The sequence below is a fragment of the Temnothorax nylanderi genome, unplaced genomic scaffold, assembly GCF_030848795.1.
Source record: "Temnothorax nylanderi isolate EJ_2023f unplaced genomic scaffold, tnyl_v1.0 TNYL_tig0032_pilon, whole genome shotgun sequence".
NCBI lineage: Eukaryota > Metazoa > Arthropoda > Insecta > Hymenoptera > Formicidae > Temnothorax > Temnothorax nylanderi.
The window spans coordinates 5567-27653 of NW_027249094.1; the positions used below are offsets into that span (position 1 = coordinate 5567).

Below are 22087 nucleotides of genomic sequence, written 5' to 3' on the forward strand. Positions count from 1 at the left end.
TATTCTGGTAGGGCACGGTCCACAGAATATTTAAATAACAAAAAGACCCGAGCAACAAATTCTTTTACTTAATTTTTAGCCACGGAAGTCGTAGATAACGGTCGACGCGGAGATAAATAATTTGTTTATTGCAGTTAGGGGCGAGCAACAAAATCATACGTTGCATATTCTGGTAGGGCACGGTCCACAGAATATTTAATAACAAAAAGACCCGAGTAACAAATTCTTTTACTTAGTTTTTAGCCATCCAGTCGTAGATAACGGTCGAAGATGCAGTATTTATTAATGGCATTGTTTACAGAACCTTATATTTCGAAAATTGTTTACGCTATCTTAAAGCAACAAAAAAGCCACAATTCTGGTGTATTAGTTTTTTGGATTTGAGCACTCTATATGTGTTTTTAGTATGTGGTGGGGCTAGAACTTGTGTCAAGCTGGACCCCCCCAAGCGAAAAAAAAATATATAGAGTGCTCTCAAATCGAAAAAACGTTTATACCAGAATTTGTTGCTATTTTGTTGCTTTAAGATAGCGTGAAAACATTTGGAAATATAACGTTGTTTAAGATGTAGTCAATATGGTGATGTCTGTTAAGTATTCAGATATACGTATTTTCTAAAAAAACGTTATATTTCAAAAATGTTTTCACGCTATCTTGGAGCAACAAAAAGCAACAAATTATGGTGTATTAGTTTTTTGGATTTGAGCACTCTATATAGGTTTTTTATTATGGGGGGGGCTAGCTTGACGACAAGCTGGCCCCACCCATTTCGATCGCGAATTTCCTGCTAAACGGTTTGAGCAACAAAATCCGGACTAGAGCAACAAATTAGCACATAATTAGCACTAAATTTTTTAATAGTTCGGATTTTTTTTGCGATGGTGGGGGGGGCTAACTTGATAGGGGTCACTTTGTCTGATCGACACAATTTGATCTGGAACTTTTTTTTACTGTCTGAAAATGAAAATACTTGTTTATTGTGTATTTAAAAAGTACAAAAATTCGGAATAAAGTAGCTAGAACAATCATTTGAAATAATGAGAACAAAAATTGTTGAACTTTCAATTATCTTCATCTAAACTTATGTCTGAAAAACAATTAATGCAAGTAAACTCGCGATCGGACGTGCGCATACATTTGTCATGAGCCATACGGCTGCATGACAAGCATCGTTTGTTACTGGGAGCCGACGAAACGGCGTGGTGTTGACTTTGCCCCGGACGTCGTTTTTCACTTTTGTCACTTCAAAAACATGAACATTTTGAAAATATGCAAAAACGATTATCGGATTCATATAGAGCATCAAATTTCCCATCAAAATCACTTACCGGTAGATTCGCAAGAGTAAAGCTCGATGAAAGAGTAGACATTTTCGAGAGATCAGAAAAATTACTTTTCACTATCAAAAACGCTTATGTCGCGTTAAAAATTACACTATAACTCAGAATGTTACCAAATTCCGTTGATAATACTGGCACATAAAGACGCATTTACAGTAGGAAAGGCAAGTTTCTACGATAGATTTAAATTGGCAAAAAGCCTAGTGTCAAGTTTGCCCCGTTGTCGGCTTAGCCCCGGTCTCCCCTACTAATTGATACTAATTGATACTGTTTTGTTCTTTAGACTTGAGATTCTATTCAACTCGTGAAACGCTCAGTACTTTGAACAAACAAAAACCGAATGCATGCGATTCGTAGAAACTTTATTAGTAAGAAACCGTGAGAAAAGATATATTCTTTTTTTCTGTAAAATTGTTTCCAAAACTGTCATTAATTTGCAGCTTGCGATCCAGTCATTGCAATTGGCATAAAAAACTTTGTTAAGTGTGTACGTTGTTTATCTCTGTCATAAAACAAGCTATATACAGTACAAAAGTGCATGAAATCTTGGGTGTAAGATTGCTAGGCAACAGCTTCCGTTACGCCTTAATCCGTTAGACTTTTCTTACCTCGAGACTACCATATTCGGACAATTACCAGTCTATATTCGTTCCGAGAGACTTCTTATACATATTTTTCATTGGCATCCTTTTACACGAATCTAAAAGTTCAATTCGTATAAAGCTATCTTTTCATTGATGCTCTTTCATATTTCACAGAAATCTCCTATAGTTTATTATAATTTAATATTATTGGAGAATCCATTTCTATATATTACCAAAAAGTGCTTTACTGCTTCATGATTATTTAAAAATAGATAAGAACTGTTGCTTTTAAAAATTCTTGACAATGAGACGTACAATAATCTGAGCTCCATATACATAATTTTTTGACTGAAATTTAAACCACATAACGTTTTGCAATGTGCAGTTACGTCACGGATATGATCGTTCTCAACACGTCACGAATTTTTCGCGACGAGGCGATGAGATCATTACTGGAAGGGCTTGGAAGTTATAGCATATTAAGTCACTTTGCCTATTTACGGCCACGCCAGCACGCGTAAAGCACACAGCTACGCCGCGAAGTGTGCACAAGTGAAGCGAGCCGGAGTCTCCCGGTGAGCCTCGTTCATCAGCCTCGATTTAACGGATTTATACTACAATCTTAGCCGTTTCTCGCTCCTTTTTCGCTCACAAACGGCGATGTAACGCGCGTGCCTTGTCGACATGCACGAACACCGGTCGTCGGGTGTCACGATCGGTTGATTCGCAAAATAGCTCTTAACAAGTGCGACCTGTCGAGGCAACTGCGAGATACTAGTACACGTGTGATCAAAGTGATTAAATCGTCAGGAAGCGTACGGAAACATTTTTCGGCCACTCATATTTGGGATTTTTGTCAATTGAAGAAAATATAGACAAAGAACATTTTCAAATCGTAGCTTTTAATTAGTCTAATTTAAGAAACTGATATTTTATAATTAGAAACATGAAAAAATTCCTACGTTAAATATTTTATTCGAATATTATTAGCACACGGAGACCTTTTGATTGTGGCTTTCTGAAATTACAACGGGCTGAAAGATCGAAAGCCGAAAGTTGTGCAATTGTAAGTTCGGGTATAATGACACACAGTTATATTGTAAATTCAGCGCTTTAGCATATGAAATGCAGCGAGTCGTGAAAATATAAGGTGATCCGTATTGCTGAAATCGACGTATTGCTCTTTTGCTTTAGTTAGATCAATATATAATTTACTTGAGACAATTTTTTAAATTCCTTAAATTAATTTGGGGAAAATAATGATATCTTTTTTTGCGAACCGCTTTAATGAACATTTTATGCTTTCTATAATAATATTTATCGATAGCTTCTGTACATTCTGCTTGAGCAAACATTATTTGTCACGAAATATCAATAAAATATTTTGCGGACGTTTGCGTAATACCAGTTTAGAATAGAGATATTGAATATCTCTCAGTTACGTCCTTTTTCCATTACACCATTAATATTTCATATTTATTTTAGGTCGAAGTATTGATCGTATAGCGCTGAAAGCAATTTTTGCAAATATTTGCATGGAATGCCGGATATATCGCTTCTATCGCGCGTAGAACGTAGATTTGTTTTGCCATCAGGCCGTATCGAAGAGGTCTGTCAACCGTTTCAATGTCCTGTCGTATAAAATAGCAGGCGTCAGTATCGTAATTGAAAACACATACCAAACTCAAGTACGTGATTATTCATTATGGATAATCACTCGGATAATCATTAATCGCGTAAGATTATAAATCTTTATTATATCATTTTGTTATGTCGCGTGCGCCGACCAACAACCAGTTAACGATTTCGTCTTTCGGTACATTCTTATAGTCTTCTTAGTCCGGGTCATTTTTTTATTTTTACCTCCGTATCAAATACGAAAATCTGTTACGTTTGCAGGATAAATAAATCCATAGAAATTTTGTATATGTTGAAATGATATATATGTGACACGACAAACCTAACAATAATTCGCAATCAAATGTCTGGCCTGCAAGACTGCATTTCCGCTCGGATGTATAACAGCGCAACGCCGCGCCGCATTTTCCGGCGCAGTGGCGAAAATCCATCGCTAGATTCCAATGCGCACTCGCGATAGAATGCGCCCGATAGTGCGCTAAATACGTTTTAAAGGCCAACGGCGACGGACTCGGTCAGGCTGCACTAATACGCTTTTGTCACGGAGCAACGAAGTGCATTGCTGCGCGACACCGCGATTTTTCTGGTTTTTCCTCTTCTCCCTCCTTCCTCTTCGATTCCGACGCGATGATAATGAGCGATCTGCCGTTTCGCAAGTTGATTCAATTATACGCGGCTTATCGTCGCTCAGACGGGAGGATGCGAGGGCGCGATAAGGCGAGTCTTATTGATTTGCTCGCGCATCGACGGGTCGATCAGGCGCGAAAGCGATCTCGAGGATTCGGAGTGACCGCGGTGTCTTTATTGCCGAGAAGTTTACATAACAGAATCCCGACGTCTCTCCCTCTCGACGTTCCTCACGACGCCTTGAATTTATTTACAAACGAATGCCGGTCGCGCACTTCGCGGATATCACACGGAGCGATGCAAAATAATATCGTATACGCTGTGATTCTTTCCGCCTCATACCTTGATTACACGTGCACAGCAGAAAGACAAATAGTGGAATAATCCTCAATGAAGTTTTCATGTTAAGAATCTTATCTGCAAAGATAAAACTCCGATAAAACTCATAAATGCAAAAAGAGCAATTTTAGACGATAAAATTATTCCTTGGAAAATTAATAGAAGGCTTTTTTCACATCTACAACTTGCGAATGTATAATCTATACATTCCAATAAAGTTATCACAAAGGCAAATATGGAATATATTATTTTTGAGAAAATGATGGAATTGCTTTGAAGAATAGGAGAATCTATGCATTCCAATAAAGTTGTCACAAAGGCAACATATTTCATATGTGTCTTTGTGAGCTATGAAATATGTTGCCTTTGTGACGACTTTATTGAAATGTATATTCTCCTATTCTTCAAAGCAATTCCGTCATTTTTATTCAAAATAAAACTGCAATTTTAATTCCTTCAAGATCCCACATGAGTATTGATCAAATATCAACGCCTATAAGCTCCAATATTGAAAATATATTTGCTTTACTAAATTATCACCGATCCCTATAATCGCGGTCGACGTCGATCGGACTTGATCGGACTGCAGGACGAGTTAAATAGATCGTGGTCGGAAAGCTACGAGAAAGGGTCGGACGAAGCGGAAGTTTGGCACACTTACCAACACTTGCCGCGGACATCGTCCATGTGACACGACCTGTCCGCTCGACACAAGTGCGCGAGTGGGCGTGGTGCCGATTTCCTCCGAATACAAAGTTCGCGTCGTCTCGCACCGGTAAGGTAACACCGAAAGCGTGCGTAGCGTTGCGTGCACGCACTATCGAGTGTAGAACAGCGTGGCAACGCGAACCACGCCGGCCAGGTTTCACAATCATTGAACTCGCATTACTTGGTTGCGGAAGTTCGACGGTAGCAAGCGAAAAAAAAGTCTCACAGAAATTGTGGGATAAATATAAATGTTTTGTATACAGACACACGGTGTGTTTTACGCGACAATTATTCCAAAATATCAAGCAGTTTCATAAATAAGAGGACAATTTTGTATATCTATTTGGATTTTATTTTGTATAAACCACGTGCATTATGACAAAACCCAGATACCCTCACCATCTATTGTTTTAACAGAAACACAGTCAACAGAAAAATGAGTAATTATGATAGTTAGCAATTACTAGCGATGTGGTAGCACGGTTTGTGATATCATGATTACGTTTAAGTGATTATGCAATCGTTGTTGTCAGTCCGCTGACATCACTCCCATAAAACCGATATAGGTGCGCCGAAATCCATGAATACCAAGTTCACGCACCGTTAATAAAGTAACGTTGTTAAACGACACGTTTCCTGCATACGGGATGAATTAGGGCCTTTTTACTAGGCGCACAATCGTAGGCAGGTGCAGCTAACGAGGACAAGGGCCTCAAATTGTGTATACGCGGATACACGTGTAATCGACCGTTAAGTAATTTACATCCGTGAAAATCGCACGCTTCGTTTAGCTTTATACAATTCCGCTAATAAAGTTACAAATTATTATTTTCAAAAATAATTGCGATTAAAATTAGTCCCTCGTCTATCATCTAATCTCTCTAATCTAAAATTAATTAACTTGTACTAATATGGAGGCTTCAATAATTGAAGAGATATCGTCACATTGATAATAAATACAATTGTTTTTCTCTTTATAAGGATAATGTGCGATGATAAAATCCATTTATATTAAAATTAGCATTTAACTATCCTGATGATAAAATTTGTTCAGTATTTGTTAATTACGTTCTCGTAAACATTCTGTAAAAATTCGTAATTGATTTACTTATTGCCTGAAATATTTCCACAATGCTTTACGAACGTTATCGATTATATTGAAAGCCAATCCATGCTACTCGTATCGCTAATCTGAAATTTAGAAGTGTTTATCGTGGACGATATCCCGACATAGCACTCGCTGAACGATGAAGCAACGTGTATTTACGCGTCAAAAGTTTGGTCGAAATCGATGACGGTGATGATCCGTTCGGTCCAACTCTTAATGCAACATGCGAGACCGCCTCGGGGTCATTGGTATGCACGCAGAGACCCTTACGATCTCCAGCCGAGTGTTTTGTTGTGACAAGCTCTGATCACGTTATGGCATTAGATTGGATTTAGATCGTCCCTAATCCAGTATCGATATGCGCCTGATTACAATATCGTGCCGATAGGCTTTAGACTTTAGACAGTAACAGTCGATCAGCTATTTGATCTTACTATTACTTCGCATAATTTCGTTAAACCGTCTCATTGTCTTAGCAAGCTACTATTTTTTTACACATATAATAAAAGATTATATTATTTATTTAATAATTCAGGGGTGACTAAATTATATAAATAACAGCGTTTAGTATATTGTTGAATTATTGACTATTATAGTGCGTGTTTTTTCAAGCTTTTTAATTCTAATTTAATTAAGTTTTTTAAATATATGTACATTTAGATCTCGATTTTTTCTTTTTTTAAATTTAATTATCTGCTTCTACTCTTATTTGACTATTCTCTACGCAATGTGTATCTTGCGGTAATTTCTTCACTCTCTCACGTTATTTATTACCAATATGGTTTTACTAAGAGACCATGTAAGATTAAAAATTGCCGATTTTTCAGTTTTTATTTTATTTGGAATGGATTTTTTTTGTGTTACAGGCTGAGTCCGAAGTCGCCGCCTTGAATCGTCGTATTCAACTCCTGGAGGAGGACCTCGAGAGATCCGAGGAGCGCCTTGCCACTGCCACTGCCAAATTGGCGGAGGCATCGCAAGCTGCCGATGAGAGCGAACGGTAAGTGTCCATTACTATGTCCGCAACAGAATTATTGCAAAATTTTTTATTTATGATCGTCTTGTATATTATTTGCAACGAGCAGTTATCAAAATAAAAATACGAAAGATATATATATATTTTTTTTTTTATTTTATATTTACTAGAGATATTAATACATAAATATATTTCTATTTTATAATTGACAATTTTTATGGTAATGAGAATACATAAGTGTTTTATATTAATGAAAAATAACTGCTCATTGTTACATAATTTCTTTTTTATCTTTATGAGAATGATTAAGAGTAGGTAATTGATATGTATTATATAGTCAGATATTAAACATTAATAGGATTTCCTAACATGCTTGTTGCCAAGCCGCTAGTAAGGATCGATGTTAGTATTTAATGTAGATAATCGTTAACTATCATTAACTATATTTATGGAAGAGACAAGATTTATAATATTTTACTCTTGATCATTTTTATATCTATTATACATGAATAATTTTAAATTATCGGGAATTAAGTATAAGTGAAATGCAAAAGTGGTATAAATCAATATCTTTTATTGTATACATTTTATCTTGTTATTTTATAAAATCAAAATTAGTTCAATCCTTCTCCTTATTAGGTAATATTCTTTCAGTTATATCTCATAAAACATGAAAATTTTTTATAGCCAGATATTTTTTGATACTATAAATATAAAAAAATTAAACGTCTGAATGTATAACAGATATTTCAAAAATTATTTTGCATAACTTATGCCACTTCTGCTATAAATCCATCATGTGTATAAATTTACCTGCACATGTATGGTATAACGTAGTAAATAATATTAATAAAATATCTATAAATTATTTTATTCTGAACAGTTTTAATATTTTTTATTTAAAACAAAAATTATTTTTTTTATAATTCCGTATCGACCTTGTATCGCCTTACATTGAAAGAATTAATCTGAGAAAGAGACTGAATATCTTTTGAATCCTTTTTCCGCAACTTAATTATAGAACGCGGTTCGATGCATTGTAATTTTGTATGACTAATATCGTACCAAATATAGACCCGAGCGCAGTAGCTCTTTAATATTCCAGTTACACATATGAAATTAATAGTAGATAAGTGAACAAATTCGCGTAATTATATTAAATTCGTTTTCTATTATAGATATATATATATATATATATGCACAAGGTGCCTAATTATTGCAAAATAAAGATATCGTAAACAATTCTAGTCAACTACTACATAATTTAAAAAATATATAAACAAAGAAATCATTCGCAATATTTCTTCTTTTTTGTACTCGGAGATATCTTTCAAATAGAATCGAAATGAGATCTTGCGGATCTTTGAACACCACATCCTGACCTACTTTTTTTGGCTGCATGTCGCGTCCGCCGCGACGACTTATTTTTTAGTACACAAACGCTTTCTGATTCTTTACAATTGAAAATAGTTTTCTGAATATCCATTCTCTTTTGCTGATTACGTATTATTTGAAAGATAACAAATTTATGACAAATTTACGAATGTTGAAAGAATGTGAAACGCCATATTTTTCTTGGTCTGATCTATCTGATTTTTATAATATATAAATATATAATAGCGTAATATAAAGTATTGAATATAAAGGACGGTCATTAAGTGCATCTGTAATTTTCAAAGTCTAATTGCCGATTATGATTTCTTTACGGCGATACGTAAATGCTTAAAATAACGTTGGGCTTGCTTATCGTCGTTGATAACGAATGACGTGTACAAGCTTCGCACGTCTTACTTTACTACGATGTATTTCTCGTGTACGAGAGAAAAATTGTCAAATACATACTTCTCTAGTTTCTTGATTTTTCACGCGGCAAAATATCATAATTATGTCGCAAGGAAGAAATTAAAAGACATTATCTCTATATAAACAGAAAAAAATTAATTGATATACAAACCTGATAAAATAAATTCGCATTGGAAAAAATTAAAAATTGGATTTTATCGCTTTTATAATATCTACATTGTATTTTTCATTATACTTAAAAAAAAAAAAAAAAAAAAAAAAAGTTTAAATCGATTGTCGAGAAATTAGTCATTTCGTACGCAACGATGATCATTCTTTCAACGACGATTAACTCGTTTCTAAAAATCGACGAACGATCGATCGTTAGGATACGCAAGACCCTCGAAAACCGCACTAACATGGAGGACGACCGAGTAGCCTTGTTGGAGCAGCAGCTAGCACAGGCTAAACTGATCGCAGAAGAGGCGGATAAAAAATACGAGGAGGTGGGTCATCAGCGAACAAAGAGCGAAGAAATAAGGGCTGAAAGGACCCTCTATTTCTCTTGGTTGGAGACGAACTACCAGCCGTCTTTTAGGACGTTTGTATTCATAAATGCAAAAATATTTATCCGTTGGAACATTTGCACGGAAGAAATAGCGAATTAGCTTGAGACGAAATGTCACTTTCGGTACATTAATAATCCTGTATAAAAGTATTGTAGAAAAGATCGTCCAGGTCGGTCGGTAGTTCTCCTCCGGGATTATCTCCCCAGATAAATTTTACAGGTAGACACATCATTGTGAGCTGAGCTGAGCAGAGGCGTTCCTCGACGATCATCCGAAACCTATTTCTTAACTTAATCCGTTTGTCTAATCGACTATTTTAACCGTAAACTCTTTCGTTCGACATGTGTCCACCTTAAAGCGCCCGCAAGATTCTCGAGAACCGCAGCTTGGCGGACGAAGAGCGCATGGACGCCCTCGAGAATCAGCTGAAGGAGGCCAGGTTCCTCGCCGAAGAAGCCGACAAGAAATACGATGAGGTTCGCGCGCCCGCGACTACCACTGTCAAGCGTGTTGGATGCAGTGACGATGATAATCATGACGTTGATGGTTCCTAGTCGATAGTCAAAATAGTGCCTAACCCCGTAACTCTCTGTCTTCTCTTTGTGTGCTCGAAAACACCGTGGTTCGATATACGTATACGCGTCTCCGTTGCGAGTAAAGATACGTGTCTCGCACGAGGCACATCCCGTTCGTCAAAATCGCGTTGGTTGGCTCGCCGAGGTTTCGACCGCGTTAGAAGAACGAGGCGATCTTTCCGCGTTGTCCGCGTCGTGAAGCAAAAGTTTCCGATCCGTAAGAAAGTCGAGAGAGCGAGGATCTCTCGCGCAGTGAAATCTTAGCAAGGGTAAATCGTGAATGTCGAATCTGTGATCGCGATCTGGGCTGCGAATGAAAGTGAAAAAGTTTTCTTCCTTTTAGAAAAGTTTTGCGTGTTTGCGACAAGTGCAGTGTTTCAAAGATCGTTGTTTTTCATCTTGCTGTTAGAATAGAGAAAATTTTAAAAAGCAATAGAAGTCACGCGGGAAGAAACGAAGGAAGAGAGAGAGAGAGAGAGAGAGTGGTGATACATACGTACGAGAGTGTTCATTCACGTGTTTCACGAGCGCGACTCAAATCGGGTATCTGTGATTTCCAAGTGTTTTTCATTTCGGTTACGACAAAAGCTACAACAAAAATGTCTCAAGTGCCAGTTTCGTAACTAGAGTTTAATCTTGTTATTGCTACATATATATTCCTGTTATTAGATACTTGTAGATTAGAGATCGGCCGCGCGCGACCAAGTTCGCAGAAGTTTTATACGCGCGCGCGTTTATTTACGATAATTCGATCTCTTCAGGGTACCGTGGTGGTTTGGGCCCGCGTGCTCGGTCTGTCGCTCGTTACTCGCGAGACCGGCCTCGTTAAATTTAACAAGAGTCCTCAATTGTGTTGTGATAACGCCGCGTGAGGCCGCCGTGCAACTTTATCGCGGCTCTCCGCGCGTCAACGACATGGTGCTGCTTTTATTTATCGAGCTTGTCTCTTCGCTAAGACGAGCACGTTTTCGCTTTGCTGGAATTCGGAATGTGATGCAGCAGAATAACGAGAGTTGCAATGGTAGGTGTTGGCCGCGATAATGTTGAAATTACGGTGATACACACTTTGCTATTTGTCCACTCGGAGATTACAGTTTTTATCATTTCGCCGGGATAAGATATCGTTCGAAATCTTTTTAATCGATATAAATATCTAATCTCTCTGTGACAGAATGCGTCACGTTTCTCTGTATGTTTTGCAATATTAATTATTTTTAATTAATTTTGGAAAAATGAAAATTTTTTGTTTATCTTCAATAACACTTTATCATTTTTTAATTACGAAAAATTCTTGCAAATTTATGATTATCATCGGAGAATTCATAACTTTTTTATTGAAACTTCTGAGCTCACCGTAACTTCAATCAATTAATGTTTTCCACCCGATGACGTTCCATGCGATCTGTTAAATCGTCGTTAATTAACAGTATACGCAAAAATTAATCGCGGTGTGCGAGAGTTGATTTTAATCAAATCGTCCAATTTATTTCAGTAGATAGTTGCTTCCACGCAGTCGTCTGTTTTGACCTCCTAATTAACGATCTAACTGCCTAACCGTTACAGAAACCTACAGAGGTGACGACAAGTTCTAACAGCAACTGAGTGTGCCGATGTCTCCGTTAAACTTTTTTTTGCATATACATATGACGACTTACAATTTACAATCTGTCGTTTATTCGCAAAATCGTGTCGCAACTGCATCGTAAAATGGTCGGGTCGTCACGAAATTGATTAAGTCTACTGGCATAAATTATGCGTCATATTTTCCTTATACCATATCGAACGCATTATGATTATAAAATCGACGCGATCATCGCTGATTTGCATTTTCTCAACGAGCTGAATAAAATCTTTGTTTTTATCGCCTCGGAATCACGGGTGTCAGTTTTCATCGAGTATTACGTGAGTTGCTCGCGGAATTATGCTGACTGTGTGAGGTCAAATTGATACGAATCTCAAGTATAGATACATCGAACGATTCTGCGTCTCGTGCGTAAAGATCATTCGTGCTAACTGTAATAGAAAATTTCCGAAGTCAAGAGATATGAGCGAAGTGAAGAGAACGCGGAAACTAGTAATCGGACCCGCACGAATCGCGAATCTCTCAATTAAACTTCTATGGAAAAGCCATTTTACGATCGATCGCGCCACGATTGTGCGAAAGTTGTGCTGCATGAGTGAAAGATCGTCGTAGGACAGAGTTACAGACACATCTAGTCACGGCTAATGCACGCATCCAAATGAAAAAAAGGTGTTAAAGGTGTTTTAACTCTACGACGATCTTTTTCCCTGACGTGACCATACATTGCTGTCTTACATGCGCTTACGAGTCCATCAGGACTCGTCCGTCAGGATTGAGCTGCAATTTGCGTGACGCGACTTGCGTGCTGTATCTCTGATCTGTTTGTTTTTTCGACGGCGCGGCCGATTGGAAGAAGCTACCCATTTGCGAAGCGTTCAGGCAGATTGCTCGGAGAAAATTGGCGTTAACGCAACAGTTTAGCCTGTCGTTAACGACATGTTTTTAATTTGAACGCGAATTCGGAGATACGTACACGGAGAGAATTTTCTCTTAAAATTTACCCTGAAATCATGGTAGTTGTGGGACAACATGTACCACCAAGAATTTTATGTGAACTATTCTGATTAATATCCACCATAATAAGAAATATTAATATCTATTTCATTAAAATATAAAATATATTTGATTAATTTTACTAAAATATATCTAGGAAATTTCAATAATTTTTCAATATTTACCAATCTGCATGGTAATTTTTATCACGTTGTTTGTAAAATGTCTTTTGTATATTTTAAAAATTCCTTGGTTGCCAAGTTGTCCCAAGTTTGTAGTGAATTTAAGGGTAAAATATAACAAAAAATTCTCTCCGTGTATAAACATGAAAAATGAGCGTACATGAATTCTGTGAGAACCATTAATACAAAAAATTATCTCGCTCTATATTAAAGATCACGTTTGTCGCCAAAAATGCGTAGCTCCCTTTTTTTCTCGCGAGAGGCATAACTTTGCATATGTGTGGGTTAAACGCAAAGGCCACCGCACGAGCTCGTCAGCAGGCTTTGAGCGTAAGGAGAGAAAATCTCCCTAAGACCGTAACTCTTCCAATCACGGCTACGACGGCGATGACGACGACGAGACGCCGGTGTCTCGCCATCCCGCCGCCTCCGGAGTTTTCAGAGGCGGTGTGGTCGCCGAGGAGAAAGAGGAGGAGGAGGAGGAGGTGGTAGAAAGCAACACATGTTAGAAACCGTACGTGTGTGTCGTTTATACAGGTTGCCCGTAAATTGGCCATGGTTGAGGCCGATCTAGAACGCGCCGAGGAGCGTGCCGAGGCTGGAGAGTCGTAAGCATCATTTTTATATAGGCATCTTTGGTCCGGCACCTTTTGCCCGAAGTGCGAACGATCCCGTGGTATTTCTCCCCTCTCGTCTCACCCAGCCGCCCCCCCCTTTCTTTCCATCTCATGCATCGTCGTGCCGCGCTTCGGCTCGCTGCCGTAACTTTTGACAGCACCGTTAGCTCGTAACACGTTCGTCGACGACGACGAAGAAGGCGAAGATACCCCTTAACCACACCCGTGCCCATTTTGCACGATAACGATACTTTTCGTGCTCGCATTTTACCATTAAAAGCTGTTGTTAAGTGTATCAGTTGTAAGACCTTTTCTGTCGTGGAGAGCCAGAATTACGAAACGTCAATCTAATCGTTAAGTAGTATTGTCTCATAGAAGTCTACTGAATAATACCTCAATAGTAATAATGGCTTTTTCACGACACCATCTACGTCTACATAAGCAAAAATTATGTTGAATCATATCAAACTGCAGTTGAGCTTATTAATTTTTTCAAATACATCCGAAATTATTTATCTAATTTTATTTAATTGATTGATCTACAAAACATTCGCATTAAATAGCTACCTATAGACGTAGATGCGATCCCATGCGTAATTTTAATTAACGTTGTGGCACAGTGCACTCGCACTAATCTTGTAGCAGGCGGATGGAGCCCTAGAAGCCAGGAAACATCGGATTTTTATGCGTCTCTGCATGCCAACACCTAATATATTTTTTTATTTTTTTATATTACTATTTCATGACCACTTCCATTACCTTTGCTTTTGCGCATGACACGTGTGGCTGTTGATCACAGGTCGCCAGGAAACTAGTCATGATGGAGCAGGATCTCGAGCGTGCCGAAGAGAAGGCCGAGCTTTCCGAATCGTAAGTGCAATCACACGCATGTGTTCGCCATGTCCCTTTTCCTTCATGTGCAGCACTATGCAACTCCTTTGTCGTTCGCTCGTTATATCGTTCAGAAGTTTAAATTACTGACAAACGGTGCAATAAATTAAAATGTATAGGCAGAACAATTTTTATATACTGTACATTAAAAAATGTCTTATTGGTACAAAGACTCAATATTACGATAAAAATATAATGTTTTTTATACTAAGATAAATTTTTTTCTTTATGAACTTCACCTCATACATCATTCTCAAATAACTTCTAGTATTACTTAATTACATTCCTAAAAAATATAAAATGTTGTATACAAAAATATTGAAAACGTTTGTCTGCAATTTTTAATATTTTTCCCTTTACAATTCATAAACTTCAATATTAAATGGCTAATTAATTTTACAGCAAGATTGTCGAGCTTGAAGAAGAATTGCGTGTCGTCGGCAATAACTTGAAGTCCCTCGAGGTCTCCGAGGAAAAGGTAAATGATTTATTTTACGCCCCATGTACAGCGCAATCAGAACGAAACATGATTCCGTGGATTATATCGCCTCCCCAATTCTCATTTTATATTATAAAGATTTTCTTAATCACCAATTAACTCGTGTCTAAAATGCCGGAAAATATTATGAATAGAAAGTGCATTATACCGTTTTTTCTATAATACCCAATTTAATTGTAAATCATAAATTATGTCGATGAAAGTATATGCTAATAATTGGATCGAGCATTAATTTTGAAACGAGTACCTTCTCTTAAACGTTCTAAGGTATTTTATAGCCGGTATGTTTCGGAGAAAATTATTATCGTTAAATCATCGTATAAGAAATAATATTTACGTAATTGTACGTAGGCCAACCAGCGCGAGGAGGAATACAAGAACCAAATTAAGACCCTTACTACCCGTCTAAAGGAGGTACACATCCTTTGGGAGTGTCTTGCTTTGCATTTTCTAACGTGTGATCCATCCTCGCGTCGTAGGTCTTGCCACTAAAATATTAACTCGCGTGCCCCTGTCGTTTTGCATCTGACCCTATTATTTTAGAAGTAACTAAACAGTGTTTTCTGCGTTGCGGTGAACTAACGAAAGCTCGTTTTGTCTTTTTGTTGTGCTTGATTAAACACAGGCGACGCAACGAGAGGAGACGTTCGAGGGCCAGGTGAAGATTCTCGATAGTCAATTAAAAGAGGTAAGTAAAAGCGGAGGATTAAAATTACCACGGATTAAGACACTTTGAAATATGTATCAGAAATTTCCACTTTTATTTCGATTATATTATTATCTATATTATTATCTATACTATTAAAATGTAGAAAAATATAAAATTAATGTTTCGAATAATGTTCGAAAATAAAACGATACTTAAATATGATAAATAATTACAAAAGAAATTAATTTAATTTTTGTATTTGTACGTGAGGTATAAAACTATTTTACAAAAAGAACGCCTATTTTACAAAAGAAATTTTCGAGGCCTGTGTATAAATACCTAGAAATATAAAGTTTCATAGATCGCATCACGAGGTACAACAAATGCAAATGTGTCAAAGTACTTATCGTAAGTTTCTCTTTTTCATTGAGCGTGTTGTCCGAAAAAGAGAGAGTGAAGCATTGTTCTCGATAAAAGCATATTAATCGTGCAATATAGTGTTGCAACTAAACCTTTCAAGGCCTACATTCAGATACATAGCGTAGTTGCAGTCATGTGTGACGTGGAAATTGTTTTACTTGCATGGCGTGAAGCATTGATAGTTATAATTAATTATCTCAACGATTTCAAAAAAAAGCAGAACGACCATAATCTTGCTGATTATATCTCTGTTTCATGCGATTATTAAAACGATCCCATGAGATAAGATAATTAAAACGGACAACTTCTTGCTGTTTTTCTTTTTTTTTTTTGAAATCGATAGATAATTTCACTTAAAGTATAATTTTCTGACTGACAAAGTATTGCGTTTGCGCAGGCTGAAGCACGCGCCGAGTTCGCGGAGAGATCCGTGCAGAAACTCCAGAAGGAAGTTGACAGGCTCGAAGGTGCGTATACGGCAAAAATAGAATACGTACACGTTGATATATTATTATCATTCTTTTCAATAACACGATTTATCTGAATTCAACTAAATTTTTTAAATAAATGCGTCGACATGTGTTAGTATAGATATTTTATCTCAGATAAACAATTATTTTACAATATAAATTGAATTTCTTATCAAGCGGAAAGAGAGAAAGAATTCAAGGAAAAGTTTCTGTAGAGATATTGAGAACGATTAGAAATCATTTCTACTTAAGCACCTAGGTTCCTATAAAGAATCGACGCCGTGCATACTTTAAACGGTTTGAACTCCTGATACCAGATGTTATAAATAAAGCAATACCGAAGAAAGTAATTATTACGATAATCACTGCTTATAAATTTAATCTTTTTTGAGAGATTAGAGAAATTACTAAGAATGTTTCTAACCAGAAAGCTTAAGTTGAAGTGGTTAAATCAAATTTTGAATTTATTCTAGTCAATTTTCCTAATTATAATATATAGGAACATTCCTAATTATTATACAATATATAGGAACATAATGATTCGACAATCGTAAAGCAAACCCCATTTTTTCACCCTGTGTGGATATATATATATATGTGTGTGTGTGCGCCGTATTTTATTTGCGCATTTACCCATCTAACCGCCGAAACGCAGTGTGTTACGCGTGTGGCTTGCCGTGTGTTACTTCCCTTTAACCAGTGATCTTTGCAGACGACCTCGCGGCCGAGAGAGAGAAAAACAAATTGCTACAGGAGGAGATGGAGGCCACCCTGCATGACATCCAGAACATGTAAATCGTGTTTTTCGCGGTGGAACGGAAACGCATAAACGCGAGGACGTTTGTAGAGAGCGAGAGAACATCCGAAAGGGAGATAGATATAGGGGAAAAAAGAACAAAAGAAAAACAAACGCAAGCAAATAGCAGAACGGCGGCAACGAGAAGTGAATGAGAGAAACAAATACGCCGTTACGGTGCGAGCGCTTCGTGGTGCACACCTTACATTAACGAATAAAAATGCAGTCTTTAGGCTAGCCTTATACCCTCCATTACGTCCATCCGCGTGTACGTGTTATGCGTGTTTGTATGTGCTCAAGCTTGTGTATGTGTGTGTGTATACGTGTGTCGTGCGTATCGCGTGTCTATTTGTATGCACGTGACGCAAGACAGAGACTGATGTAAGATGAGAGGAAGTGTAGAAAATGTGTATGTATGCGTGCGAGGAAGAGTAAGGAAGATACAGAACGAAAGGATCGGTACGACAGAGAGAGCGAGAGAGAGAGCGAGAGAGAGAGAGAGAGAGAGAGAGAGAGAAAGAGAGGAAGAGAGGAAGGATGTAAAAGATAGAAAAAGGAGGAAGAATAAGTAATACGCGACAAGGACAGACGGCAGAATAGTTCCGTACATAATATGAAGTTACTTGTAATCGAAATCTGATTTTTTTAGCTTTAGATTTTAGCTTAGTCTGCCTTTAAATTTTAATTTGAGAAAAATTGAGGCATGGTTGCGACGGGTTTGAGGCGTCTTCGAGCTCGCTGCGATTTAAATTCGTTATACAAAAACAATTACTGGCCGTGGGAGGAATACGTGAGTAGGGATTAGAGACAAAAATAAATGAAAGAAACGGAGACGAGACGGATCGGATTGTTTGTACCGAGAGAAGAAGTTCGATGGGAAATTTGAAACCAATTTTCTCGAGCGTATCAATTTTATGCGCCAAAGACGTTCAAATATGATCTATTATATAATTATAATATTGTATTTAATATATAATTATATAGTAAACTACGCTCGACTCGTCTGATACCTGAAGTCAGGTTCCTTCTCCCCATTAAAGATAAACGATTATTGAGTAATCTTTTAGAAGTGACTTATGAAAATTTTTTTATCCTTTAATTGATTCGCTCAGTCGAGCATTTCATCGAATTTGCGCGTGCTTCTCTCGGTACAATACGCGTAGCAGGACTGTATATAATGGAGGGACACAGAGTGTTCATTTACTTTTCGCATCATTTTACATTCCGCATTCCACGCGGCTCAGCTCGCGCGAGAAGAGATTCGTCAGTTTCTTTCGTCTGTCAGCGAGACTATTGCGTCGCGTTATCTTCTCATTGCCGCCGATGAAAGCAAAGACGATAATGATGCAATAATCGTGCATTTAAGAGGATTCCACTGCCAAGCCCTCCCAGCAATTTTTCTAAAAATTATATATTTTCGTAGTACGTCTTTGTCTTCGTTGTGCAATATTCAATCAAACAATTACGATTATATCACCAACGTAGTATTGCCAGAATTCAAAGCCCTTTTTTTTCCTCGTAGTACGAAATAATCGAGAATTATCTGGCCTATGCAAGACATATGCGTGTATCACGTTTACAGAGTGGTTTAACTTCGAGCCTACGAAAAATTGATCATAATACTTAAGATGCAAACAGGGAAGCAACTGGCTAATTTGTCCATGCCGCAACACAGCTTCCCGTGCTAGCTGAGTCATTCTGATATTTTTTACCGATCGTGCCTGTATATATTTACAATATAAATACTAACCACGGCCAACGTCAAACCTCGATGCAGGGAACGTGCTTCGTGTTTCGAAACGTAACAGCGAATGAGAGATCCGGAAATATAATGATCGATCGTCGAAATAACGCATATCCGATATTCCACTTCGCGGCGCATAGTTCGCCACGAATTATTATTACTATTACTATTAATTGATACAGTTGTCGTTAATGTTACTGCTATTTCACGCTCGTCATCGAGCATCGGCTAATTCCGTGGAGAAATTTTCTCTTCCAATCTTTTTTTCTTTCTATTGAAAAAAAAAAAGCGTAATTTATGTCGCGTGTACTGCCCCGACCTCGATGTCGTAATCCGTCACGGTTATTCTTGTAGCACTTTTCCTGCAACATATTCTTGGATGGCCTTTTGATGTAGGAATGTGCATCGTCCTCTTCCCGTTCCGATATATAAATGCATGTATATTATCATCGCTCTCATGATCATTTGAGCAATCATAAAGCTAACGATGAACCTAATAAAATAGATCGAATATATTTCAGGGTTGACGACTCCTGACGACGAAAAAATATAAACGTTTTGCCTTTCATATAAAGGCTTTAATTTTAATAATTAGCTTTTTATAGTTTGTCAACGTCGCGTTGATTTGTATTGTACAAATCGATATTTGGTTGATACAATTGTAGTGTCAACATAGTAAGCGTATTAATTATTACGTGACTTTTAAATATGATCACGTATGATATCAATATCCACGTTGTTGGTCAAATAGTGTCGGAAATTCGGACTATTTTGAATTGTGTATCTCATAAACGTTATATCTTTATGCATGCGAAGATGACGATGAACCGATTCAAAATGCAGTAGCACATACGTTATCGAAAGGCCACCCGGAAATATCGCGACCGTTTGTTCTCTAATTTAACGCCGCCACGAGCAAGCGTTATTTAAAAATCAGGAAAGTAATCGCGAAAAGCACAACCACGAGACTTACCTACATGTCCTATCGTTGATTTTTGTTAGCTACAATTCTTTTCTTTCTGAATAATACTAAAAATTACGGAAAACGCAGATACTTGAGTTTAAGAGAGAGTTTTAGTTTATTAATTTACTTAATATTAATAAAATGAATGGAACGATAATAACACTAATATCATTGTAATAATAATTGATTATTATATATTGCTATTATTATAAAACTGTTTATAATATATATTTTAATTTTGAAAAAAGAGTGTGTTTGTTTTCGTTTGTGTCGTTATTCTTTTCTTTTTTTTTTTTACCTGCGCTAACATTAATCCTTCACCGTTAACATAACGACGTTTAACTACTGTTCAACGCGATAACACTGTGATCGCCTTGTTGTTAGACAGTATCATAACAAAATGCATGATGAAGGAAGAAAGTGTGGTACGTATACCTTATATTTACGGTGAGTAAATCTGCTTAATCCGATTTTGCTATTTAATGCATGACAAATCTCCCCATTTACAATATCGAAACTTCACGATTGTCTCTTATTTATCATGAAATAATTATTTTATAGATATAAAGATTTTTCAATTTGATTTATTTGCGCAATCATACTGATACAAAATTATATTAATGATATTTCATCATAAAAAAGAATTATTTTCATGAGTAACATGTCTAATTGTCAAAACACACTTAGACGAATACATGAAAAAAGTTATTACCGTAAAGTTAAAAATAGCATAGATATAAATTATTACCATAATAATATAATTATTAATATAGAGTTAAGAGAATAGATATAAGGTACAAATTATATCTAACAAAAGGAATTTAGCGAACATGGCGATAATAGGAATAATCGAAGAATCATCTTTAGCCGCACGGGTTAAAATTCGTGTTACTTATCTAAACGTATTGAGCATTTAATTTAAATTCAATTATTTTCACCGCTATCCTGCTTGGCCGATCCACAATACCTGCCTAGCGCGGTATTAACAATATTAAACACTTTTCATCTCTTCGACACTTCTTTTCCCGAGCATCTTACACGCCACGCAGTAGACGAAGTCTCTCTAACTAATTAACGGCTATCTATATAACGTTGCGAATGCTTGCAGATGAGATGGTGACCGAAAAGGAGAAATTCAAGGAGGTCGGGGACGGCCTGGATAATGCGTTCTTCGAGCTCTATGGCGTGTAACGCGGCTACTAACCATTCTCCTAACGCTTCGACACAAAAAAAAAATACCGAAAGCCTTTCTTACAAATCTAGCTTGCGCTTAACACATCTTCCGTAAGTTACCCGCCTACGCTTTTTTAACCCGCTCGTTGCTGAAACCACAGCTTCCCGACCGCGAGCGCCTTCCAAAAGAATCCTTTCCAAACGGTCGTGCAAAAATATTTCTATACACCTTCTTTTCACACCGCTTAAAATGAAACATTCCATGTACGCGATAATTAACGAAGGATCGAAGTTCATGATATCTTTCAATTTTATCTTATCTCAAAGTTCACGCAAATTATCAATGCACCTAATTCATATCAAACGTATCAAAGTACAACCGACGAGGATACGGTAGCCGAATGCGTTCTAACGACGCTACGTTTTCTTGCAGACGAGCTCGTCCACGAAAAGGAGAAGTACAAATACATCTGCGACGACCTGGACCTCACCTTCACCGAATTGGTTGGTTAAATCGGCTGTCCGAATATCCGCGTCCGCTGTCGAATTATTGGGCCGTTAATCGAATTATCGACATCGTGCAATTCGATCGCGGTCGAGTCACGGCCGTCCGACGTGCGGTATTGCTTTCGTCATCGTAACTAAAATCAATGTACTATAAATACGTTCCGCGTTCAATATACTCCACTTTTTTCTATTTATCAACGACTCCACTACCGGAGATCTTTCGCGCATAGAGCAGCCACTGAGCCGCGATTATTTAATTATTTATTTCGAAAACGCCGCTTAGATCGAAATTACAATTGCAATCAAAAAACGATTTCTAGCGCAGTTCTAATTGCATTACGCTGCTTCGGTAAT

General features: G+C 37.2%; 1 protein-coding gene across 1 annotated transcript; it reads left to right on the forward strand.

The window, feature by feature from the left end:
- Window positions 1-7153: 7153 nt before the first annotated feature.
- LOC139770776 (uncharacterized) lies at window positions 7154-20302 on the forward strand (the record flags this gene model as incomplete). The annotated part of the gene is made up of 7 exons (XM_071702959.1): window positions 7154-7344; window positions 9491-9608; window positions 14420-14490; window positions 14914-14989; window positions 15636-15698; window positions 16477-16546; window positions 17262-20302. Coding segments are annotated over 7 exons (672 nt in total), but the record flags the coding sequence as incomplete, so codon positions are not given.
- Window positions 20303-22087: the final 1785 nt, after the last annotated feature.